At 36.8% G+C, this 25,948-nt stretch overlaps 1 protein-coding gene across 4 annotated transcripts; it reads right to left on the bottom strand.

Moving 5' to 3' along the window:
• Positions 1–18,180: 18,180 nt before the first annotated feature.
• On the bottom strand, positions 18,181–25,624 carry LOC109207466 (ABC transporter F family member 4-like). Of its 4 annotated transcripts, none has more exons than XM_019370393.1 (11): positions 25,145–25,624; positions 23,141–23,174; positions 22,062–22,141; positions 21,843–21,902; positions 21,564–21,677; positions 21,388–21,468; positions 21,177–21,257; positions 19,212–19,917; positions 18,764–18,861; positions 18,653–18,683; positions 18,181–18,570 (listed from the first exon to the last, which is right to left on the bottom strand). In XM_019370393.1, exons 1-11 carry the CDS (start codon positions 25,526–25,528, stop codon positions 18,395–18,397), a joined length of 1,845 nt encoding a protein of 614 aa, XP_019225938.1. In that variant the 5' UTR covers positions 25,529–25,624; the 3' UTR covers positions 18,181–18,394. The 4 variants fall into 4 exon arrangements, with proteins under 4 accessions (XP_019225938.1, XP_019225940.1, XP_019225939.1 ...); XM_019370395.1 differs by having other exon boundaries at positions 19,212–19,914; XM_019370394.1 differs by having other exon boundaries at positions 21,564–21,674.
• Between the last annotated feature and the right edge of the window lie 324 nt (positions 25,625–25,948).

Below are 25,948 nucleotides of genomic sequence, written 5' to 3'. Positions count from 1 at the left end.
CAAAACAAAAGTTAAACAACACTTATTCAAGGAGAAGTATATAAGTCTTGCATGAATGGTCATTATGAACACAAGTACATAATATCAGTGAAAGCTCGAACTAGGAAAATTCAGTAGAAGCGTATTAGGACAAGAAAATCACGAGAAGTCACAAAAACCCAAGACAAGAACACAATTAGATGTACCAATATCCAGAAATCAAACGAAGAACCCCAAAAATTAGGGTTTTCAGTACAAATGGGCTAGGGTTGTAATAGGTTCGTAAAATTAATCAAAAATGTATTAGAGTCAGAAGTTTAAACACAAGGAATCATCAAACACATTTTAAAAAGAAATTCCGAAAACCCTAATTTTAGAAAAAGATGAAAATCACTTGAAATCACACGATTATTATAAAGAAACTCAAGGATGTTGTAAAACTCACAGGAAACAAACTCAAATCACCTTAATCCCCAATCTCACTGACCCCCATCTATGGCTATATCCGACGACCTCTCGCCACCTCTCAGGCCTCCAATGGTCTCTCTCATGTCATTCTTGCCATCTCTAAGGCCCTCAAGGGGCCAAGGCTATGTCGACTTGCATCTAGGGTTCATCTCTCGCCTGTTCCAGGCCATTCCGGTGTGATTTTGAGTGAGATCGTCCTATATTAGCTATGATCTATGGTTTTCTAAACAGGTTTCTTCATCTCTGTATGGTTCTCTTCGACACCCTAATTTTCTTTCTAAAACCTCTTAGATTCAGAGTGAGAGCGTTTGAGAGCAAAGAGGATCTTAGGGCGACGGTGTAAGGTGGGAAATGGTTAGGGTTTGGGGGGTATAGGTTAGTTTATTTTAGGAAGGGGGAACCTGGACCGTTGATCAAAATGATCAACGGCCAAGATTTAGCCGGGTATTGGGTTGATTTGGTTAGGGTCAGACTGTCACACCTCCTTTTTCACTACACCCCCGGAAAGGGTATAATAAAGGGAGTTATTTCCAACTTGAAGTGACAATCGAAACGAGATTATTTAATTAAAAATCAGAGTCGCCACTTGGGAGATTTATGGTGTCCCAAGTCACCGGTTTAAATCCCGAATCGAGGAAAAGAATGACTCTGTTATTACAGTCTGCGAATCAGAAATCCGGGTAAGGAATTCTGTTAACCCGGGAGAAGGTGTTAGGCACTCCCGAGTTCCGCGGTTCTAGCATGGTCGCTTTGATCATACTTGGCTTATTAAATTGTTTAATTACTCATTTTAGAACCTATGTGCTTTTGCCTCTTTTATCGCTTTTAATTAAGAAAATTATCTTAAAACGGGTTACGCGTACGTATACCCGCTTGTTTGGCGCGTCAAAAATCATGTCACACGAACGTGTCCACAATTAATAACGCTTTATTATTATTAAGAAAATTTGGGCCAAAGTTGCGCGAACGCATACTCCGATTTTGTTTTTAGAAGCGTAATTGTGTTACGCGGACGTATACACAATCACACTAGTATTTTAAAATGGCCCTAAAGGATATTCTACGAAATATTTAGTCATTTTTACATCTAGGTTACGAAATTAATACGAGGGCTGTAAAAACTAATTAATAGCCCATGAAAACCTATTTTTATTATTAAGAAAAGTTTGATCGAAGTTGCGCGAACGCATACTCCAAATTGGTTTTAGAATTGTGATCATGTTACGCGAACGTATACGCAATCACAATCGTGCTTTAATCGGCCCTAAAGGCTTACTCTACGAATATTATGTTTGTTGCACCTACGCTAGGAAATAAGGCGAGACTACCTTCGAGTTGCCCATTATAATTGGCTCAACGGGTAATGACTGGGCTCCAAGTGAAGCCCAGCCTAGCAATCCAATCACGAGGAACAAACTGCGCCTGAGGTCAACCCAGCGAATTGGGCTTCACAGTTGAATACCATACAGGNTTAGCACAAGTACCAAAGAAAGAAGAGAGAGTTTGAATGTATGTGTGTGTATTCTGAACAGTGTGTTCGTGTGTTGAATGGAGCAGAATGATAGTGCTTATATAGCAGTTCATAGTAGAGCAAAAATAAGGTAAAGGAATCAACATTTAGCCAATTAAGGAAATCATAGGATCACAAAATCCAATCACATAAAGGAGTTCAGATTAGACTCCTTAATTAGGGGTAATTGATCAAACGGTAATAATAGGGGTCTAATTAAGGAAAGAATCCCAATCATACCATATAAAGGAATCTGTAAGAATCCCTGAACCATTCAGATAGTTTACTAAGGCAAGGCAGGCTACTATTGTGAATAAGGTAAAGGAAGTAACCAAATAATCAATCAATGCTTGATTGGGGATAGGAAATTAGGGAATTATACCATAAATAACTCTAATTGAATCATCAAATAAGCCAAGAAGTAGGTTTAACAGTCAGTTAGGGTTAGAGCCCATAAATCAAGCAATCAATCACACAAATAAGGCAATCATAGATAATTAAAGACCAATCAAAGGTCAGTTAAACCATAAATAAACAAGAGATGTAAATTAAGAGCCTCAGGATTAAGGGAGACAAACAGAAATCAGTAAGCTACTCAGTAAACAAATGAAAATCAAGATAATTAGGCTAATTAGTTTAATTATTCCAACAATACGGACAAGAGGTTGAAATCAAACAATGAATAGTTAGTCAATTGAACCAGAAACATAATCATGCGAGAAAGATTAAACAACACATAAAGATCTCAGAAAACCTTTTGCAAAAAACAGAAGAAGTAGAAAAACCCTAATTTTAAAACACTTGAGGTTGATTGACAATATAGAAATCAAAAGACCCTTAAATAAGATAGCTCAGAATTCTGCTTCTGCACTTGCACTCTCTCTTAGTCCTTAAGTTCTGGCCCCCTCTTGTGAGCCTTGCCTTGGGACCTTGAGTTCCCTCTGAACTTGGACACCTGAGGGCTGGCCTTTCCACACTGTACTATGTCTTAATCTGGTGATACGTTTGGGTGTAAGCACTGCCCGGAGTTCATATGAGACTCTTAGGGAACTCTGACACACCGCAAATGAGNCTAATTGCCCCAATATCTGTTTACAAATAATATTATTACAGACCAGGATCAAATGAATTACATAAGTAAATGAAACTATGCTATAGTGCTGAAAATCGATTAAAAATAAGAGAACCTTAAAAAAAATTAGTGATGAACTCAGAGTCGCTCCAGATCTTCAAAGATCTGAACCGATTCAAGTCCAAACATTAGGTTTTGAAGAAAAAGAAAGGATAAAGGTAAATTTGGTCTTGAACCAGAGATTTGAACCGTAAAACATCGATAAAAAAGCACTCACAGACCATCGACGGACTCTCAGAGGGTCTTGCACAACATCTGGACTATATCTCTTCGAGATCTTTCCATGAAATCACAAAAACGAACAACCAGGAGACGTAGGAGATAAGTATAAGTCTCAAACAGCCATGATCCACGGATTGAGTGGGAATCGGAGGGATTAGGGCTGGTTTTGGGTGGCGGCGGCTAGGGTTAAGTTTAGGTCTTAGAGAGAGAATTGAAGAGAAGAGGGAACGAGGGCGGCGGAGTGTGGTGAGAATGAGCTAGGTTAGAGGGGGGTCGTTTGGAATTAAAAAGGTAAGAAGTGATAATAGTCGTTGATCTCTGTGATCAACGGCCAGAATTTAGAGAATTTGGGGCCGGGTTTAATTTGATTTGGGCCTGGGGTGAATTAGGTTGGTATTATTAAGGAGTCTGGGCTGGTATTAAAAGGGTTAGGTCCGAAAAATTACAGAAATTAAAAGGCTATTTGTTAAATACCCAAGTAATTGAATAAAAATTATTTTATAAAATAATTAACAATAAGAAAAAATAATTTTCATGCATAGAAGTGCTTTAAAATAATTATTCAATATTTTAAAAAATATAATGGACCAATTTCTGGTAAAATAATGCAATGATGTATACGTGGGCTATAATTGCAAAATTAGTGCAATTGTAACCAAAAGGTGTAAATCTGGCCATTTGTGAAATAAATTGAACTTAATATAACCATGAATAGCAATATTAAGTCATGAAATACTATAAAGCCATTTGTGATGCAATTTGTAATTATTTATGTAAATAAAATACTAGGATAAAATTAATTTAAAAATATAGAAATTATGGAAAAGTACCAATTGATGCTAATGCATAGTTTTGAAAGTATATATGTACTTTAAAATATTATAGGGAAAAATCGGGTATCAACAATGACTACTCTAGATTTACCTGGACATTGTTTTTAACATCTAAGGATGAAGCATTTGACATGTTTACTACCTTTGTTAGAAAAACTCAAAAACAGCTAGGTAATCAACTTGCATCAATTAGGTCTGATCATGGAACTGAATTTGAAAATGCTAAGTTTGCTGAATTTTGTGATGAGCATGGCATAGATCATAATTTTTCTTCCCCTAGGACTCCACAACAAAATGGAGTAGTTGAAAGGAAGAATATGACACTTGAAGATATGGCTAGGACTATGCTTCTTTCTAGTAAAATGCCTCATAGCTTCTAGGCAGAAGCTGTAAACACTGCATGCTACATCATTAATAGATGCATGACTAGACCTCTTGTAGAGAAGACTCCCTATGAGTTACTTAAAGGGAGAAAGTCAAATATATCCCATCTTAGGGCATTTGGATGCAAGTGCTTTGTGCACAATAATGGAAAGGACTCCCTAGGTAAGTTTGATCCCGGAAGTGATGAGGGAGTATTCTTGGGATATTCTTCACATAGCAAAGCTTATAAAGTGTACAACAAAAGAACTATGTGTGTAGAAGAAAGTGTACATGTAGTTTTTGATGAAACTAACATTCTTTCTGAGAGACAGGAACATGAAGATGAAGTTGTTGGGCTGGTAAAAGAATTGAGTGAAGTCACAGCTCAAGCTAATGTTGCACCAAAAGAAGGAACAGGTGATGGAACAGGTTCTTCCATCCATGGCAACTTGACAGGAGGAACTGAACAAAGAAGAAATAAATCTAATTCCCAAATGGAACCTGTCCATGAGCCTGTTCCTCAGCAACAGAACATGGGAGAAACTTCAAACAGAAATCAGTTGGTTGTGAAACCTTACAAGTATCAAAGTTCTCATCCCATTGAGAACATCATTATTGATCCAACTTCTGGAGTTAAAACTAGATCTCAATTAAAGAATCTGTGTGCTTTTGATGCATTCTTATCTCTTATTGAACCTAAAAATGTTGCTGAGGCTTTGCAGGATGCAGACTGGGTAAATGCAATGCAAGATGAACTCAATCAATTTGAAAGGAGTCAAGTGTGGCATCTGGTTACAAGACCCAAGGATAGATCAGTAATTGGCACTAAATGGGTCTTCAGAAACAAACTTGATGAAGATGGATTGTTACAAGGAACAAGGCAAGGTTGGTGGTCCAAGGTTATAGCCAAGAGGAGGTCATAGACTATGATGAGACATTTGCTCCAGTTGCAAGACTGGAGGCAATAAGACTCCTCATAGCCTTTGCAACACACATGGAGTTTATCCTTCACCATATGGATGTGAAGAGTGCCTTCCTAAATGGCTACTTAAAGGAAGAAGTATTTGTCAAACAACCTCCAGGGTTTGAAAGCAAGGAGTGTCCAGATCATGTATACAAACTGGACAAGGCACTATATGGACTCAAGCAGGGTCCTAGAGCATGGTATGAACGCCTATCCAAATTCCTGCTTGAACATGGATACAAAAGAGGTAAGATTGACAGTACTCTATTCTTGTGGAAAAAGGTAAGGATCTACTAGTAGTACAAATATATGTTGATGACATCATTTTTGGGGCAACCACTGAAAAACTTAGTAAGGAATTTGCTAAATTAATGGGGAGTGAATTTGAAATGAGAATGATGGGTGAGCTTAACTTCTTCTTAGGCTTACAGATCAAACAAAACCCAAATGGAACCATGATCCATCAGCAGAAATATGCAAAAGAGTTGATTAAGAAGTTTAAAATGGATGAATCAAAGGAAATAGACACTCCTATTGCAACAGCTACTAAATTAGACATAGATGAACCTGGTTCATCTGTTGATCAAAAATTGTATAGGGGTACGATTGGTTCACTTTTGTATCTTACTGCTAGCAGACCTGACATTGTCTTTAGTGTAGGGCTTTGTGCTCGATTTCGAGCAAATCCTAAGGAATCCCACTTGACTGCTGTCAAGAGGATATTGAGATATTTGAAAGGCACTACTGACCTTTGCCTTTGGTATCCTAAAGGTAGTAACTTTAATCTAGTAGGATATGTTGATGCTGACTATGCAGGTTTCCTTGTGGATAGGAAGAGCACCTCAGGTATGGCTCATTTTCTTGGTTCATGTCTGGTATCATGGGCTACTAAAAAGCAGAATTCAGTGGCCTTATCCACTGCTGAGGCTGAGTATATTGATGTTGCTTCTTGTTGTGCCCAACTGTTGTGGATCAAACAGCAGATGATGGATTTTGGTATTGAAGTTGGTTGCATCCCTATTTGTTGTGATAACATTAGTGCTATTAGTATGACTACGAACCCAGTCCATCATAAGAGAACTAAGCACATAGATGTTAGACATCATTTCTTAAGGACAACTATGAGAAAGGATTGATCACAATAGAATTTTGTGTTACTGATAAGCAGATTGCTGACATCTTTACTAAAGCACTGAGTAGAGAAAGCTTTGAAAGGAACAGGTTAGAGTTAGGGATGATTAAGATCACCTAATGGGACAAGTTCAGAATGCACAATGAAAAAAAAATGAGAAAATTGAAAAACAAAATTGGCTATAAAATCTGGAACTTGTGTAAATATCTAGATTAATTTTTACTCAATTTTATGCTGTAAATAGTATACTCCTGTGACATGTGTTGATATAACTCACTGATCTCTAACAAATTTCTCTACTTTGGAAAATAGAGGCATGATCAAGAGAATTCTAAGTGAAGAACCTGGTTCATCAGTATTGGTTCATCTGAATAACGAGGTATGTTTTCTATACTCTGCACAATTAGAAATATTAATATTTAAATCATGAGCAGAGTCCTACCTATGATCAAAAACATCAGAAAGTCCTATCCGTTTAATTTTTGAACCAGTTCCGTCTCTATTAGAATTCGCACCACATAAATTGCATAAAATCTAGGGAACCTTAACCGCTTATTCTGAAATTTCAGGTTGATTGGAGTTCTAATTGACTGCAAAAAGCTACCATTAGTCATTAATTAAGCCTTTCTCTTTAAAAACCATCATCACCATCTGCCACCTTCATTATTCCAAAACCGTCAATACTTTTTCTTCTCTCAATTGTTCTCTCTTCCAAAAGCCAAACTCACAAATTCTCTTATGAAATTAGCCACAATGTCGAATCCTCATGATAACCCAGGCACTCCTCCACAACCTACCCCTTCTGATTCTTCCACACCTCCTCAACTCAGTACAACCCCCCAACCTAGGAGGAGACGTGTTAAAATTCTCGCTCGTAAAACTGTGGAGGTGCACTGTCAAAAAGATTGAACGCACAATTGAAGGCTAGCCAAGCCCAAGAATCTGAACTCTCGATGATTCCTTCAAATCTACAAGTGAGGGGGAAGGAACTGGGTCTTCTGATTTTGAGAAGATTCAAAATTCCCCTTCTGAGGTACGTTCTGTTTTGGTTGAAAGTCTAGAGAATAGGTTTGCTCTAGTTGGGTCTGTTAGGACTGTGGAAATACCTGAGTCAAGAAGGAGAGGAGGTAAAAATAATAGTGAAAAAGAAAAAGAGAGTGAGGGTGCAAGCAGTGATGTGAGGGGAAGAGGGATAGAAGTGGTTGATTCGTCACCCACCTCTGAGATGGTTAGACCAGCAATTTGTGGCTGAGGTTGAAGTTGTAGGAGAAAGTGGCAAGAAAACAGGGGGAAGTAGATCAGGGGAGGCTTCTGAGGGTTTGGTCAATTTAAGTTCCCATGTGGATGAACCCGGTTCATCTATTGAAGAAACCCTAACAGACCTTCTAAAGAAAGTAGGTGCTAGTTACAACCCTAAGAAAAGGAGAATCCTAACACCTAAGGTTCCCAACACTACAAAGAATACCAAGAAAAGAAAGGATAATTCTCCAATTACTGCAGAGATTCCCCTGCCAAAGGGAAGAGCCACAAGAAGTATGGTAAAACAGAGTGAGAGTGAATTACAAAAGGCTATGGCTGAAAGTAAGAAGAAGAGGATGGATAAAGGAAAAGCTAAGGTTGCAGAGTCTTCTAAGGCTGTTGATGTGGAGGAGATGGAACAGGTCCATCAAGAGGAACACACAACTGTGGAGGTTCATACCCCCAAGCCTAAAAAGATCAAGACTTCTTCCAAGAAGTCTTCATCAGTGTCTAAGGCTGTTGAACCTTCATAGGCCAAGAGGACAAGGTCAACAAGTTAGAATTGCTGAGGAGGAAAAATGGAGTGGTGAAGAAGAAAGTGAGTCTGATGGTGAACAAGACAAGCTGGCCAAGTTTGGCAAAAGGAAAATCTTGAAGGGTAGACTGCCGAAAGATTTGGTGGAACCAGGGATGGTTCGATTGGTTGATGCACTAGCTGCTCAGGGCTGGAAGGACATGGTCCTTCAGATGGATGGAAGGCTAGCAAGGAATGAAATCATTGAATTCATGGCAAATGCAGAGGTCAAGGATGGCAAAGTTACCAGCCAAGTGAAAGGGGTTCAAGTGACCTTCGATGCAAAGAAGTTGGGTGAGATTCTTGACATCCCTGCTGAAGGATATGATGACTACACAAGGCAAAGATAGCCAAGTCTGGATTCCCTTCCTTCTGCCCTTGAAATCACTAGGAGATAATGTGATGTTGAAGAAGTGAATGAGGCCAAGGTTGTGCATAAGAGTGAGATGAAGCCTTGCCACAAAGTCTTGTTTGAATTTGTCAACAAGTGCCTACTACCCAGGCAGGAAAGAAGGCACATTGATAACTATATGGACTTGGTTTTGATGGAGTGTCTCGAAAGTGGAAGGCAAATCAACTGGCGTGCATTCATCATCAAGCTACTGGACAGGGTTATCAATGGCTCCAAGGCCCATGCCACCCCATATGGATTTATTCTGACTACTGTTCTGGATCGTTGCAAGGTGCCTCTGAAGAAGTGGGAGATGGCTACAAGAAAAGACCATTTTGGCATAAATACTTTGATTGCTTGTGACTATGCAGTCAATGTCATTCCCAATGAACCTGGTTCATCCAAGAAGACACCTATCAATAGTAAAGTCAGGGTTCTAGTGCAGGAGAGTGGGGCCAAGGATGCTGAGATAGCTAGGTTGAAGGCCGCTTAGCAGAGGTTGAATCTGAGAGGGATGCTCTCAGAATTGAGCTCACCAAGGAAAAGGAGAAGAATGATGGCATTTTTCAAAATATGTTGAACCTTCTCCAAGCCCAAACCCAACCCTCCAGCTCTCCCAAGCCTTAGGACTTCTAGCCTTCATTCCTGAACCTGTCTAGTACCATCAGTGACCCAGATTAGGGATTTTTTCCTTCTTTTGCTCATGTTTTGACTATGTTTATTTCTTTTTTGTGGATTGTGATAGCAGCATATCTCCTATCAATGAAATTTACTGTTCTTGCTCTTGTTGATTGTTAATATTTCCTTGATAGTTTGAATATGTTTGCTTGATTACTGATGATTAATCCATGATTGCACTTGCAGTTGCCCCAGTGACCATGAGTAATTGTTAAAATTCTGGGAATTACACAGTGTTTATGCAACTTTTCGATGATGCCAAAAGGGGGAAGAGATATTGTGCTTTATATATTCTGAATAAGTGATTTTTATAACCTAATGAACCTGGTCCTTGATGATAAGTAAATTTTTCTAACTTTGTATTGATGAATAAGCTGAGTTCTGACAGGGCCTAAGTGAGTGAAAAGCGCAGAGTTTGTCATCATCAAAAAGGGGGAATTTATTGGCCAAGTAAAGATGAAGTTTTAAAGATTGACAAAGGAACTCAGACATGGACCAGGTCCATCCTTGTGAAGCACAGTTATGATCAACTCAAACATGTGAGATGCACGTGAATGAGATAAACCTAACTTATCAGAAGTGATATCTCCTGATCATGATCGAAAAGGTTGCATATTGGATAAGAAGAAAGACTTCTTACACAAAGAGAACACGGCTTAAGAAAAGGATAGAGTTAGATTATGAGATCAACTAGAACTCTTCCACCATGGAAGAGTAGCATCAGAATTCTAGTCAATCTCTAATTACTAACTCCTTAAATATAAGTGTTGTTCTCTTTTACAGGTAACGCACACAAGTAGAAGTTAAACGTGAATTGAGAGCAAAATAGCGAGGCAATTTTGCAAGCAGTTTGTGTGTGATTCAAACGTGCAAACCTGAACCTACTTGAACCAGATAGAAGAACCAGTTCCAAGTGTCTGTCTTTTATTCTAGTTTAATTGTAGTAGGTAATTTTATATTGTATCTTTCAGCTTATCTAGAAGCAATTGTATTAGGTACTTAGAGTTTTCAAGTTAGAGTTAACTTGAAGTTGTCGCAACAGTTGAGGTTGTGTGCTACAATGGGATTAGAGTTAATCCTAGGTTTACAAAAGAGTTTTTGTAAATGCAGTTTTTGGCTCAGTGATTTTAGTGGAGAGTTTGGGAAAATCCTACTGGAAGGTAGGTCGTGGTTTTTTCACCTTTTGAGCCAGGTGTTTTCCACGTAAAATCTCTGTGTTCTTGATTTTCTGTACTTATTATTCCGCAACAGTAGTAGTTGGAACACATAGAAGAACCAGGTCCTTCTATAATCAAGTTAAGCGAAAATTGGATACCACACAAATCACCCCCCCCCCCCTTCCCCCTCTTGTGTGGTATTGAAGTATAAAACATCAGCAACGTCACAACTTATAAGAGGCAGGAAAATAGCAGCATGCACCAAGGAAGAGATCGAGATAAATTAAATAAAAAAGTCCATGATTGGTTTGGTAATCATAACAAGCAACATTGTGTATAAACAGGAAAACACAATATATATGCACATTTATTTGTACTTGTGATTCATGAAATTCCAAAATATTAGACCATTATTTACCCTTTGTTTTTGCTCTACACAAGTCACACTTAAATGATTGGAATCTGCAGAAATCAGAATCCTTATCACTTCAGTTCAATCTATCAATTGTATTTATCATTGGATCAATTAGTAATCTAAAGCTTTGTTCTACATTCTTGATAGAAAAACTCAATTTGCTACATTACCTAAAATACCTCAACATAATACTCCCAACTCTTTAGAAGGTTTACCTTCATGCCTTCATTAAAAAAATCCTTCTCTAAATTTTAAACGAATAAAAAATACTCTATAGCGGGAGCTTAGTGCACAGAGCCTATCTAACAACTCTACTGTTCACATTTTTCTTCTCTAAGGACTCAAACTGATATACATTAAGCTTACATTATATTCATTCAGTTGTTAGTTTTTTTTTAATCTAACCACTCTCCTTATTGAGATTTTAGACCATTATTTAACCACTTATTTCGTAATTTAATATAAAATCTATCACTTCCTTCTCTTAATCACTATCCTAGTCATAAGAGGGAAGTTTTACATGTTTGGAGATTGATATAAAAAAAATGCATAGTAAACCCTATCTCACCATTCAACAAACATGCAGTTAAGAATTTAGAAGCCAACTATTCACTCAACCAAAAATTACAAAAAAGAACACAGTTATCAACAACAAAAAATACTAAAAAAAATAGACGTTAGCATTAACTAGCAGTACAAGAATTCTGATTAGAAGAAAATTTATTTAGGCACACCGATATCAGAGAAGCGGCATTGCACTTCATTACAGAGTGTTCAAAAAACAGACAAAAATATGCCAAGATATAAAGAAGTACATCTTAGACAGAAAACTTATTGTTGGTTGTGGTTGTGGAAGTCTTGCTATAATCTCCATTCCCTGTTCATTACCAAATATTCAAAAATAAATTTTGGAGAGATTGTTCGAGAACATTTTGGAAAAGCAAACCAATGTAAGAATGAATCAATACCTTCGGCTCAGAATTATTCCCACAAAGCTTGTTGGAGTTACTACATTCGCAGAAGTTAGATTGAGAGAGAGGATGGCCGTAGATTTTTGCTTATTTAATCGGTAAAATCCGCCACAGTTGCAAACATCAGTTGCCTTGAGAAGAAACTTAATGTTCTTTCTTGTTCTCCTTCACAGATCATCCATGTTAGAAACAAGTGTTTTTTGCAAAACAGACTTATGAAGCATTGGCTTCTTTTGCCAGGCGTTAGGTTTTTGTTTTTTAAGGCATATATATATGAAGCGTTACCTTCTTTTCCTAGGCGTTAAGTCTTTTTTTCAATTAAACAGGATAGGCATATATATGAATTGTTGCCTTTTTTCAATGCCAGAAGCAAGAAGTGTTGCCTTCTTTTCCTATGGGTTATTAAATAAAATACTTGGATTAATAGGAGGGACATTTAGGTAATATAACTTTGAACTTTTGGGGTTCTCATTTTTATTGATTAACTAGTTACTCGGCACGTGCGTTGTACGTGAGTATTTGAAAATTATATATTATTTGTGAGCAGTTTATACTATTAACTTGATTGTTAATTAAGGTAAATATTTCTCAAACTACTCATCAAAGTATTTTTCTCCGTATGAAACTATCCAATATTGGAAGATTAAACACTTCAAAGTTGAGAATATACTCCGTTCGTTCACTTTTACTTGTCCACTATACTAAAAATATATCTCCACTTTTATTTGTCCACCATACTAAATCAAGAGAAAGACAATCTTTTTGTTCATGTTTTACCCTTATCATTAACTACTCATTCCCCAATTACTTTCCAAGACTTTTGAAAATGCTATCATTATTATGGGTAAGATTATAAGATACATACTTCATTTATTTTTTGTTAAAGAGAATGTAAAGTCAAAAGTGGACAACTAAAAGTGAACGGAAAGAGTACTACCTAACAAATATCTAAAAAGTCAGAAGTAGGCAGTATCGCACGCACCAAAAAATTTAACTTACTAAAACGTTTGGAGTACCCAAGTAATCATCTTTCAACATTCACATAAAAGAGCAGATTCCATTCAAGATTATTTCTTCTAAAATGATGATAAGTCCTTGCTTCCCATTACTTTCATAATCTTTCACATGATAAATATTCAATAGAATATCTAACAACATTTAATGAGTAGGGAGATGCTCAAAGAAACTATACATTTCCTTCAGAAGACTCCCCCCACAAGATTGTATCTCATTTCCGAAATGTTTAAGGCTAAATGAATTTTTTTTATTTATTGCAATCAACTTTTTATAGTTACTTCTCTAGTCTTCTCAACCTCTTGGGATATGGAAAAATGCTCCACATTGGCTTGCTTTGTTGCCATTCTCCATTTATAGTCATTGACATAGTGATTTTCATGACTACACAAGGAGATACATTCTCCTTGTGTTAGTGGCGTTTTTTAATGGTATCACTCTAGAAGAATGAATTAATTTTCTCATAATTTCATGCATGTAACATATATATGTCAACTATTATATTAAAATTAATTTGGCATGAGAATAACTAATGGTAACTGAAACGTAATTTCCAAATGTATGCATAATAGATATTAACTTATTACAGTAATAAATATTTATCCTTACAATTATAAATATAAGTTTCACAAATACATAGAGTAAATATACATAAGTAATAAATAAGTTGGATTAATAAAATATAACCTGAATTTTGTGATTTTAATTTCTTTTCGAGCCCTCACTTTGAACTCCACTAATCATAGGTTATTTTGGTTATATTTGGGCCACACAACTGAGTCATTCTCTAGCTTGGTATTGTACAAAAAAACAAGTGACTGATGTTCCATCCAAAGCCATGGTATAACTCACAAGAAAGCCAAAAGAAATAGGATTCTATATCAGCTTTCTTTGTTCCCAAAAGCTGCCTCACTTTCAACATTTTTAATTAGGCATATTTCATTCTATAAGAAAAACGTTATCCTCTATCTAGTTTCTCAAGAATAAATCACAAGACAATGAAAATAGACACTTATCAATCCATTTGTGCTTGTATAGTTTCATATTTCTTGTCCACGCAAATTATCTGCTTCATCATCTAGAACTAATTGTTAGGACCGAAAAAATCAGGTGTCATGCGAAAGCTAGCAAGCAACCCTTGAACGACGATAAATCTAACAACAAAAGAGAAATCTACCAAAAAAGACACAAACATATAACGTGGTTCGGTCAACTGACCTACGTCCACAGCGGAGATGAGCAATCCACTATATAAAAAGAGAGTACAAAATATCGAGAGAACAACCTCACGAAGAGGCAAACACAAGTGGCACACTAACACTTGTCCCGTAAAGTTCTCCCCCTAAACACGACTCTCAAACCCCATGTGGCTACATTGTGGATGCTACTGAATGAGAAGGAAGGATCCTCAATTTATAGAAGTCCAAACCTTTTCCTACAAGAAAAAGGACTAGCCAAATATAGGAGAATTATAATTTCCTTCTACAAAAAGGAAAATTCCAATTATGGTAAATATGTTTTCCTTTCCTTCATGAAATAGGAAAACCAATTATGGTTCTGGAGCTACCTCACATGTCACACCAAGAAAAGATTTTTTCTCATCTTATACTGCTGTTGATTCTGGAGTGTTAAAGATGGGCAATGCCAATAAAGTTAAGGTGTTTAGTGTTGGCACAGTTTGTTTGAAAACTAATAATGGTTCAACGTTAATTCTTCAAGATGTCAAGCGTGCTCCAGACTTTCCTTTCAATTTGATCTCCGCAGGAAGATTAGACGATGAAGCTTACCATAATGCCCTCTTTAATGGCCAATGGAAGCTCACTAAGGGCTCGTAAGTAGTGGCTCGCGGAGTCAAGTCTGGTTATTTATATGTGACACAGGGCTCTATTCTTAATGACTCAATAAATATGGTGGAAGGTGATACTTTATCAGAATTGTGGCACAAAAGATTGAGTCATATGATCGATAGGGGGATTACGTGTTTGGCTAAGAAAAGTTTGCTTTCTGGATTGAAACAAGCAAAGCTGAAAAGGTGTATCCATTGTTTAGCTGGCAAACAGAAAAGGGTTTCCTTTCATAGTCATCCTCCCTCAAGAAAGCCCGATTTATTGGAGCTAGTACACTTTGATTTGTGTGGTCCTTTTAAAGTAAAGTCAAAAGGTGGTGCACTTTACTTTGTGACCTTCATTGATGATCATTCTCGTAAGCTCTGGGTGTATTCTTTGAAATCTAAAGATCAAGCACTTGGCGTGTTTAAGGAATTTCAGGCCTTAGCTGAGAGACAGATGGGGAAGAAATTAAAATATATTCGCACTGACAATGGTGGTGAATATTGTGGTCCCTTTGATAACTATTGCAAGGAACAAGGAATTCGTCATCAGAAAACTCCGCCCAAGACGCCTCAATTAAACGGTTTGGCAGAGAGGATGAATAGAACTCTAGTTGAGAGAGTTAGATGCTTACTTTCAGAGGCTAAACTTCGAAATACATTTTGGGCGGAAGCACTTAATACTGTTGCCTATGTTATTAATTTGTCTCCTACTGTTGCTTTGGATGGTAATGTCCCAGGCGGAGTTTGGTTTGCCAAAGATGTTTCTTATGATCACCTGAGAGTTTTGGGTATAAAGCTTGTGTGCATATTCCTAAAGATGAGAGATCAAAACTGGATGTCAAAACTAAGCAGTGCATCTTTATCGGTTATGGTCAAGATGAGTTTGGGTATCGTTTTTATGATCCAGTTGACAATAAACTTATTAGAAATCGTGATGCAATATTCTTTGAAGACCAAACTATTGAAGATATTGACAAAGCTGAGAAGATAGATTCTCAGAGTAATGAGAGCTTAGTTGATATTAATCCAGTTTCAATTGCTAAGGCACTTATTGCACATGAAGGAACCCAAGACAATGATGGAGATAGTGATCAAGATCAAAATGATCATCATGGTATAGATGTTATGGATGCTCCAGTTGATGAAATTGTGGTTGATCAGCAACTGCACAGGTAACTACTACGAATGCTCCTGAAACCTCTCTTAGAAGATCTACAAGGAGAAGCAAAAATCCATGCGCTATCCTCCTGATGAGTATGTACTTTTAACTGACATGGGAGAACCTGAGAATTATGATGAAGCCATGCAAGATAATCACAAAGATCATTGGATCGAAGTGATGGAAGATGAGATGAAGTCACTCCATGAGAATGGCACATATGAGTTAGTGAAATTGCCGAAAGGTAAGAGAGCTTTATCTAACACTAATAACCATCAAAAAAGCCTAACTAATTTGCATGTTACCAAAGGAATAATAAAAGTATAAAACCTTTAAACAGATGTTATTAATAATCATAATATGTTACACAATGTGATATATTTTTCATATCATCAGATAATGGACATTCACCCGTATATTTTCTAAAATTTAAATTTCATAAATCATACAAGGTAGAATATTAAGAATGAGTTGAAGAAAGTGGAACCAAGTTTGCACTTTGCAGCCACTTTTTTTTTTATATAAAGGATGTAGAGGGCGATTTGCGGCACCTTCTCCGTATTTTTCAAGTAGTCACCAGTAACTTTTTATTTTCTATATTTTTTTTTCGTCAACTGGCATATTAACAGCCAGAGAAGGGTCAACTATCATGCTCCATGTTATGACGCTAAAATGCATTTTTCGAAAGCTTTGGAGAATATAAAAATTCATAAGAACCGATAATACAAGTTTTCTTGGTGTTTTTGGATAAATGAGGAGATATTTTATTTCTCCTATCATCACCAAATTTCAATTTCATGTGTTGTGTAGAAAAATCATGATTTCTGGAAGCATATAACCATTACTCTTGTCCCAAATAATTGGGTGGTTTGATCGGTGTTTTCCGGTTAAAAGGAAAACGATGATGCTAAACTGCTAATGTGCGTATTTCTCAAAGTTGCTGATTATTGCCCATCTGAGGTTGAATGTTGTGGTTTTTCCTTTCCCGTCGCATCTCACTGGCTAATTAAGAGCCCGTTTGGATTGGCTTAAAAAAAGTAGCTTTTCAACAGAAATAGCTTTTAAGCCAAAAAGCAGTAAGTTGGGATTGCCAGCTTATTGTTTTTGGCTTGTTTTAAGCAGTTTTTAACTTATTTTAAGCACTTTTTGACTTTGCCAAACACTGAAAAAAGCTAAAAAGAGCTTAAAAGCTGATTTGACCAGCTTAAAAGCCAATCCAAACACCCTCTAAGTAAAATTGATATTGACTTTTCAAGCTTCAGAACCTTTATAAGTTGCCAAAATTGCACGATATAGCCAGTTTTCGGACTGGTCAATCAAAAATAGCCAGCGGTTACCAAGTCAACGAAAAATAGCCACAGTTGTGGTGCAATAGAGACCGGTCCAGCATAATATACTGGAGTTCGGTGCACTTGTGTATGAACTCCAGCATATTATGCTGGACCGGTATACTTTGCTGGCTCCAGTATAATATACTGGAGACTGGAGCACTGGTGCTCTCCAAACTCCAGTATATTATACTGGACCATTATACTTGCTGGAACTCCAATATATTATGCTGGAGTTCTAGTGTATTTATGCTGGAACTCCATCATATTATACTGGAGTTCCAGCATACTATCCTGGAACTCCAGTATAATATGCTGGAGTTCAAGTATACTTATGCTGAAACTCCAACATAATATACTGGAGTATTTTTCGGGTTCTAAACAGTGTCTACGCTCAGATTTATCTTTACATAAAAAGTGGCTAAATTTCAATTACTTTTGAAATTAGGCTATTTTGAACGACCAGTTGTAAAGCTGGCTATTTTTAAAAATATCCCTTATAAGTTCCAACGCTAAAGGATTCCAATTTGTGGAAGCATGCTCTGATTTCGGGCTTCATCAGTAATATAAGAGTTAAGGATTGTGAATGAATAGTTGCGACGGTTAGTGAATGAGTATGAAGCTTAGTATAGCGGCTGTTAGTAGGCGTAGATTTTTTTTATTTATAAAAATAGGGTATTTAGTAAATAATAAGGGTAATATAGTAATTTAACTTTTAAATTAAGGGGTTCCCATTTTTAATATAATATAGATATAGATATAGATAGATAATATTATTATAGTATAGATAGATAGATATAAGTCTAGATATAGACAGATATAAATAAATATAAATAGAATAAATTGACAACTATTTCAATAACAGAAGGAGCAAGATTTGCTTTAAAAGAAATGCTAAGGTTAACTCTAAAGAATAAGCAAAAACAAACAAATGCTTACAGACCAACCCATTGGGATCACCATCTTATAACCAACTAAAATTATAAATTAAAACAACTGTATGGTACCATATATCCTTCTACTTGACTCATAAATTAAGCATCACTATCATCACCTTCATTTTTTTCTTCATCACCTTCATTTTTTTCTTCATCATCCCCAGCCTCAGGGTCATCCCCTTCTTCCTCATCACTCATGTTATTTATTACATCAGTGATTATAGCCTTCACCTCTGCCTTTTTATGCATCAAATCTACACCGAAATGGCTACCTGAAATGAACCCCAGTTATGTGATCACCAAATAAAAGAGCACAACCATTAGTGTTAGAAACGAGTGTTTCCTAAGACATACCTAGTTTCCGGATGATATCAGATAAGGTTGCCTGCATTTTGAAGAGAGCAACAAGTCTGATTAGTAAGAAAAGTTAATGCGTATTTAATGCAATGGCAAGATATCACTTACAGAATTAAAGTCCACTTCTTTCAGAATATGTACTGCTGCTGCATGAATTTCTTCGTTGTTGGGGTCTGTTTTGGCCTTCTTGACACTTTTTCCTTTTCCTATTCCAGAAGATTTTGAAACAACAGTCAAAAACATGTACATTTTCCTACTCAGAATTGTTCCTTTTCCTGTTCAGAATTGTTCTGTGATAATTTACGTGTACATTTATCCCTGAATCCTAAACATTATAGGAGAACATAAGATCTTGGATGATCACCGACATATTAAAAGAAGTTCAATAGAATGGCATATCACAGGTAGTTGAGTGAAGATACTGAAGGGCCACTGCATATTGTATGATGAAATGCCATTCCTCAAACCAATATCTCAAAAATGAAGGCCAAAAATATTGATTTTTTTTTATAAAAGCACATATATATCACCAACAAATAAACAGAAAGTTACTCACCCTCCTTTTCAGAAACCTTAGCGAGAGACTTGGTTGATTGTTTCTTGTTTGAAGCATTTTCCTTCACAAAATCATCTTCTTCTTTTTGACTTTTCTTTTCGACTTTTTGTTTCTTAGATTCAGCTAGTGAATCAGCACCAGAAGCACCTCTTTTGGAAGCTTTATTTGAAGACACTTTGGAAGAATTTTTTGAGCTTTTGGGGGATTTAGCAGGGGTGTCCTTTTTCTCAGCCTTGGATTTCTCTGTAGCTTTTTTTCTTGAATCCTTCTTTAAGGAAATCATCCCGTTAGATTTCTTTTTCTGTGGTTTCTCTTCCTCTTCCTCTTCCTCTTCCTCATTCTCTGAACCACTCTCTTCTTGATCACTTCCTACTTTATGAGCCTCCTCATCGTCATCGTCACTTCCTACTTCTTTAGCAGGGTTATCCTTTTTCACGGCCTTGGGTTTCTCTGTAGCTTTGCTTCCAGAATCCTCCTTTAAAGAAATCTTCCCATTAGACTTCTTTGGCTCCTCTTCCCCTTCTTTCACTTCTTCCTCTTCGCCTTTCTCTAAACCACTCTCTTCTTCATCACTTCCTACTTCATGAGCTTCTTCATCATCATTGTCATCCCCCGATTCATCTCTGGTATTTGACGGTTCATCAGCTTCTTCTTCTTCCTCCATTTCTGCTGACTGCTTCCGCTTCTTCCCAACTTCAGACTTCTGCTGCAAACAATAGAGAAGAATCACACTTTCAGCAAGATAAGGCAGGAAAAACATCGCCTAAATGAAAAGGAAGAGATAGAGAGGCATTCAAGTTTTGCTAGCCACGAGCAGCCATAGTCCATTTACATAAAAGTTAAACTACAGCACAATTTGTCATGTGATACCAGCACTGAACTCCAAGTTTATCCCTTTGCAAATATTGGATCCATCACAAATTTAACTAGGCAAATGCCATAGTTTCTGTTTCTAACATAGTTAAAAGGAAGCTATAAAACACTCTTTCACTCATTGTATGTGTAAATAAGCTTCCTCAACTCAATAGACTCAACACTAATTTGATAAAGAAGTATGAATGTAAGCTCGCTGAAACCCTACCACAAATAATTACTTTTTGGGATAAAAATGATGGCAAATAATTAAGAACATGATGCGATTGAGTAAGAGCCCAAATTTTTTAAGCAAGTTATAGTTGAGTAGGCTCCAAGTGCCAGGAGTTAGAATTGACAAATTGATCAACACATAACAATTATTCCACCATACATGCATTTAGTTTTTCAAATATTGACGCAAAGCACTTATTGCTGCTTACAGAACGTGTGAATTCAAGCAACCAATAAAGCTTGTATTAGCAAATAAGGCAGATCTCAATATTAAGCCAAGTAGCTACATTCTTGTCTTATTGCTTTTACATATTTTACATCTTGCAGTTCTATTATGTCGCAGTAGCTGAGACAATTGCAAAACATGGGTCCATAGGTCACCCCAGAACCAAGAAAAGAAACATTTGTAAGTTTGAATAAGGTAATGCCGTCCATAGAGTCACCCCAGAACCAAGGGAACAAAACATTTGTAAGTTCGAATAAGGTAATGTCATGATCACAATTGAGGCTATAATGCCATGATGAACAGCCTTAACCTAGCCTAGCCTTGCAATAAAGAGGAAAGGCAATTTTGGAAAAAAAAAATCATTTCCCGATGGACAAGCTCAGTAATCACACTAGTAATGCGAATAAAATAGAGATAACAGACAACATTGAGAAACCAATTGGTGCAGAGAGAAAAGACTCCCCTAATTGTGGCATTGTGTAAATGCAGCCAGATCCCTTAACACATCAAGACAGGAGTATAAACATAAAGAGAATGATATAACCCATTACTTATTTGAAGTTCAAGTAATAATATTGCAGAACCAATAACTATTGCAGTATCAGGCTGTCATTTTCTTTGAAGAGAAAAGAACAGATTAAAAAAAAGTTAACCTTTGCTGATTTTCCTGTAGCTTTATCCAATGAACCTTTGCTTTTGGAAGTTGTGCCCTTCCTTTTTAGCTTCTTACTTTTCTGAGATCAAAATGAAACATAATAATGAGAATAGCTACATAAGATAAACTATTAGCAAAAAGATACCAAAGTCAAAACAAAAGGCAACACTATTGAGTAAGAGGAAGCAGAAAATGCAGGATCGGATTACCTGTTCCTTCTCAGCAAGCAACGAGTCAGTCGTACTATGAGGAGATTCCAGGAAGTCTACTAACTTCACAGAGAGTTCATCCTGCAAATTGAAACATGCAACAACAATGATTAGCAAAACATATATTTGCTGTAGGGAATCACACAGCAAACAGTGAAGCCATTGATAATACATGCCTTCTTTGCTGCAGATCTACTGACAGGGATATTGAGTATATCACAAAAAACCAGTAGCTTTTCTTTGACACACTTGTCAAGCTTCTCTTTCAATTTTGACCTATGTTTTTCCTGCTTGAGAAAGAAGCAGAAAATACTCAAGATGCATATGTCATTCACAGATCATGAAATCACTGGATAATGATGTTAACACTTGTGTGTATCCCATGCCCATATGTCACATTATGAAGAAGAACAATGATGCAATCACAAGATTTAGAAAGGGGAGAGACTAACTACCTCATTTTCAACCCAAACATATCCAGAAAACTGCCCTATGTTTTTCTTCAGATTGTGTGCCTGCAAAGGCAAGGACTTTGTTTAAGACTTACAAGGTTAAGAAGCAAAAACCAATTGCCAAGCACATTATCATAACCCAAAAAATACATGATTGTGAATTGAAGAGAGACGGAAAGTGTGTTTAGGGATTAAAAGATTTTAGTGTGAGGAAGACTTTACCTTTGTTCTCTTGCCATAAAGAATACTGTGAAGTATTTGCAGGTTGTCATCTGGTTTTCTCTTGGACAACTTATATGCCACTGAAATATTTCAAAACATCATAACTGTCAATGGAATTATTTTCACACAATGTAGGTTCTACAAATTTACTCAACCAAAAGAAAGGCAAAGGAAGATAAAACGTATATAAAGTAACCACAAAATAAATTCCATGAGCACAACTCAAAGACAGAATACTTCAAAGTTGCTAGTACATAATACAGATAAGCAGACTACAAGGGAGGAGTAAACCTAAATCATTTAGCAGCTCTAACCACTCCTTTCCCACTTGGTTTAATAGATCCTTTTGTATTTGTAGGTTATATTGACGAATCCTTTTCTAGAACCAAGTGCCAGGAAAGGGCAAAGGCATAAAAAGAAGACTAAAGATAATGATAGTATGAGACGACAGATTATGAAGAATGTTGGATATCAAGTATGACAATTATGCAGTTACCAGTCAGTCAATCTGAGCATTAGCTGATAACCAAGCTGTATGCAGTATGAGGTGACAGATACGCAAATATAAATTCTTTATAAGATCATACCTCATTATTTTTTGATAACCAAGATCATACCTAGTTAATTGAAAAAGGGGAAAAAAACTGCTGTACTTGAGCTAGGTTATTCATCATTCCAGTGAGTCAAGTGGAATTTGTTAAGCAAATCTAACTTTTCTGCAAAATATGCTTACTGTCCTTTGCTCTTAGGGAGATTATAAACAGTAAAGGTACAACAAATGCATTTAAATACTTAACAGGCTCATCAGTTCCTTTCCTCCTTAAAAGAAATGGTCTTGTCAGGGATAAATAAAACAAAGCACCGGTAACCTAGCAGAGTTCATTACTGATCAAAGTTTTTAGAAAACAAAAACAAACAAACAAACAAAAAAAAAAAAAAAAAAAAAAAAAAAAAAAAAAAAAAAAAAAGCAGACAACTGCTGCAAAATCTAATTAGCCACCTGTATAACATAAAAGCAAACTAAGAAAAGTCTGAATCCAATAAGGGGAGAAAGTGATTCAGCAAAAGAAAAAAAGTACCATTTGGGATATCCTTCAGTTGAGTACCTCTACCCTGCATTTAACACCAAAATAATAAGAGGGATTCCAGAAAATGACAAAAGCTGGCATTAATGGTAAAAATCAAAATAAGACATTTCAGTAGCATTTATTCACTACTCGGAAATAAGAAACTTGGAAAAGAAAAAAGGGCAACCCAGTGCACTAAACTCCCGCTATGCACAGGGTCCGGAGAAGGGTCGGAACACAAGAGTATATTGTACGCAGCTATTTACACAGCTTGAACCCTTGATAGTGCCAAATAAATTTTCTAGTCCCATTTGTCCAATTTCTTAGTTGAAGCAATACAAAGAAGGGATAGGAGACCAACCCTCAACAAATTGAAAAGGTATAGGGATAGTGGCAATGATATCAGAAATGAATGTTATGAGGAACTTGGTCAGTTTTTCCTTTTCTCTTTCTATGCCCAAATTACCTTACACATCAAGATGGAAGATAAATTGATGTAACAACCTCTGGACCCTAGGCAGTTAGAGCATAAAAGGGAGTTCATTGTGGAACTTGCCTTAGGCGTTGGAAGGGGAAAGTTAGGAACCATATGAGGGAGAGTTTGGGGTTTGACAAAGAAGGCACCTTTAAACCCAAAGAGGCAAAACTGTGAGACCCAAAACCTTTGAGGTGGCTCAGAGGGGCCAGGTTAAAGCAAACAATACCTTAGGAATTGGGCGTCAACCATGACAGGTGGTATCAAAGCCGATACATCCCTGATATGATTGTGAGTCAAACCCAATATGAAGACCTGAGTCCCTAAGAGAGATGAGTGCAACAACACAAAGACTGCTGGCAGTTGAACTTGAAAGTAGTTCGTTGTGGAACTTGCCATAGGCAAATTGAACAACAAAATGAGAGGGAATGTTCGAGACCATATAAGGGTTATTCAGGATTTAACTGTTGATGCGGTTTTTAGGTCAAAGCCCACGGGGACAAAACTATGAGGTCGAAAGGCCTGAGAACATTAAAAAAAAAGTCAAACAATTGGGCTTGGGTTGTAACAAGTTATATAAAACCATGAGGCGCAAAAAACCTTGCAGTGGGCCAATGGGGTAGAGCGAAAGCAATCAATACCTAGGCAGTAGGACTTAACCATGACAGGTGGTATCAAAGCCTGATTCTGCGACATGATAGTGGGACAAACTTCAACAAGAACGCTAAGTCTCTAAATAGGGGTTTATGTGACACCCATGACGTAGGCAAGCTGACAAGGACAAGTCAAAGAGAAAGACTAACAAACTTCTAGCCTAATAAGCTTCCAATGAATGGGGGTGCATATGACACCTTAGTCAAATTTTAAACCAAAAAGGGAGAGAAAAGCAAAGTACACATAGCATATGACACCTTAAGACAAATCCCAAACTAAAAAGAGAAATGTGAAGTATTATACAAGAAAAATGTGCACATAGTACACACACTTTTGGGCTCGATGACTACATAGCCCAAGGAATAAATCTGTGAGGTCTCTCCGGCCAACACATGACATGGCATTTCATAAGTTAGATAACTATTTGAGAAATTTGAAAGTTTAGTGAATGACATGGCATGCCATGTCTTATTTCCAGTATTGAAAGTTGATTTTCTGGCTGAAATGATTTTCTGAGAGGGTTGGGTTAACCTGGATAATTCACAGTGACCAAAGAAGTGATTTTACTCTGTTCTTGGCTTAGGCTAAATGACCAATTGAGAAATTAACTCTAGTTAGAACTTAATGTACCACCTTTTCCATCTTCCTCAACAAATCAACAAAAACCAAACTTGACAAGGAAAAAGTAAATGAATCAACATAACCCGAAAGAGAACAGAGGCAGACATTCAACTGGTCACGAATATAAACAATGCTCATATTTCTAGCTAGCTTGACTCTTGGATTTGGCAACCATAGGTCACAGGTAGTTTCAGATTGAAGTATAATTGATTGAATAAAAGCATAAATGAAATGAATTTCTAAAAGGAAATATTTTTGAATTATACCTTCTCAATAGACAAGGGCTTAGTTGCAGAAACTCTAGCACCCAAAGACTCAGAATACCTCTCCACTGTTTTCCTTTCCCTCGATGGCCTTGAACCTGGTGTTGTGGGCGAATCCATATTATCCCTCTTCCCTTCCTCCTCTTTAACTGCACCTCTATCTTTTCCTTTCTTCACAACTTTTTCCTTTTCCTCTTCCTCCTCAGATTCTTCCTCTTCCTCTTGTTTGTCTACTTCCATTTCCCCTGCACCCTCTCTGTCTTCTCCTGTTTCATCCATATCATCATCAGTTTTTCTTTCTTCACTGTTCTGTTTAACCTTTTCTTCTTGCTCGTTTGTTTCTTTTTGTTGTTTCTTCTCTTCTAGGGTTTGTTTCTCGGAAGCCATGGTAGTGATCTGTAGGTTTTGTCAGTGTGTTGAAGAGAGAAAATTGTTTTGAAGGAAAAGTGTTGCAAATGAGTGAATTGGACCATATTTGTCAGATCCGGAATTGAATACTAGTAAAGATGGCGGGAATTTTCTTTTGGAAAGCGCGGGTATATTTGGAGCTAAAAAAGTTGGGGAAATTTTCGATTGGGTTTCAAAATATTGTGCTAATGAGAATTTGCGGATCCGGATTCGGAAACATCAATTTTCCCGCCATGCCTCTTGTCAGCTCTATTGGCCTGTCCGTTCACGTCTACTCCATTACCAATAACAAAAGGGTTTACGAATATAAATTTTTTTTTTTGTTTAACATTTTGTATTAACTTTTACTTGGTTAAGTATAAAAATATTATATGACTAAAATAACTTATATAATTTATT

Source organism: Nicotiana attenuata, unplaced genomic scaffold (assembly GCF_001879085.1).
Source record: "Nicotiana attenuata strain UT unplaced genomic scaffold, NIATTr2, whole genome shotgun sequence".
NCBI classification, from domain to species: Eukaryota; Viridiplantae; Streptophyta; class Magnoliopsida; order Solanales; family Solanaceae; genus Nicotiana; species Nicotiana attenuata.
Note: the sequence above shows the minus strand (reverse complement) of the source record. Positions and strands in the feature narration are given on the sequence as shown.

Coding starts and splice junctions, on each gene's coding strand:
- LOC109207466 (XM_019370393.1), bottom strand. CDS start 25,528: ATGGCTTCCGAGAAACAAACCCTAGAAGAGAAGAAACAACAAAAAGAA. Junction 23,175..25,144: donor AGCCCTTGTCTATTGAGAAG/GTATAATTCAAA, acceptor TGTTAAATGCAG/GGTAGAGGTACTCAACTGAA. Junction 22,142..23,140: donor ACTGAAGGATATCCCAAATG/GTACTTTTTTTC, acceptor GAAATATTTCAG/TGGCATATAAGTTGTCCAAG.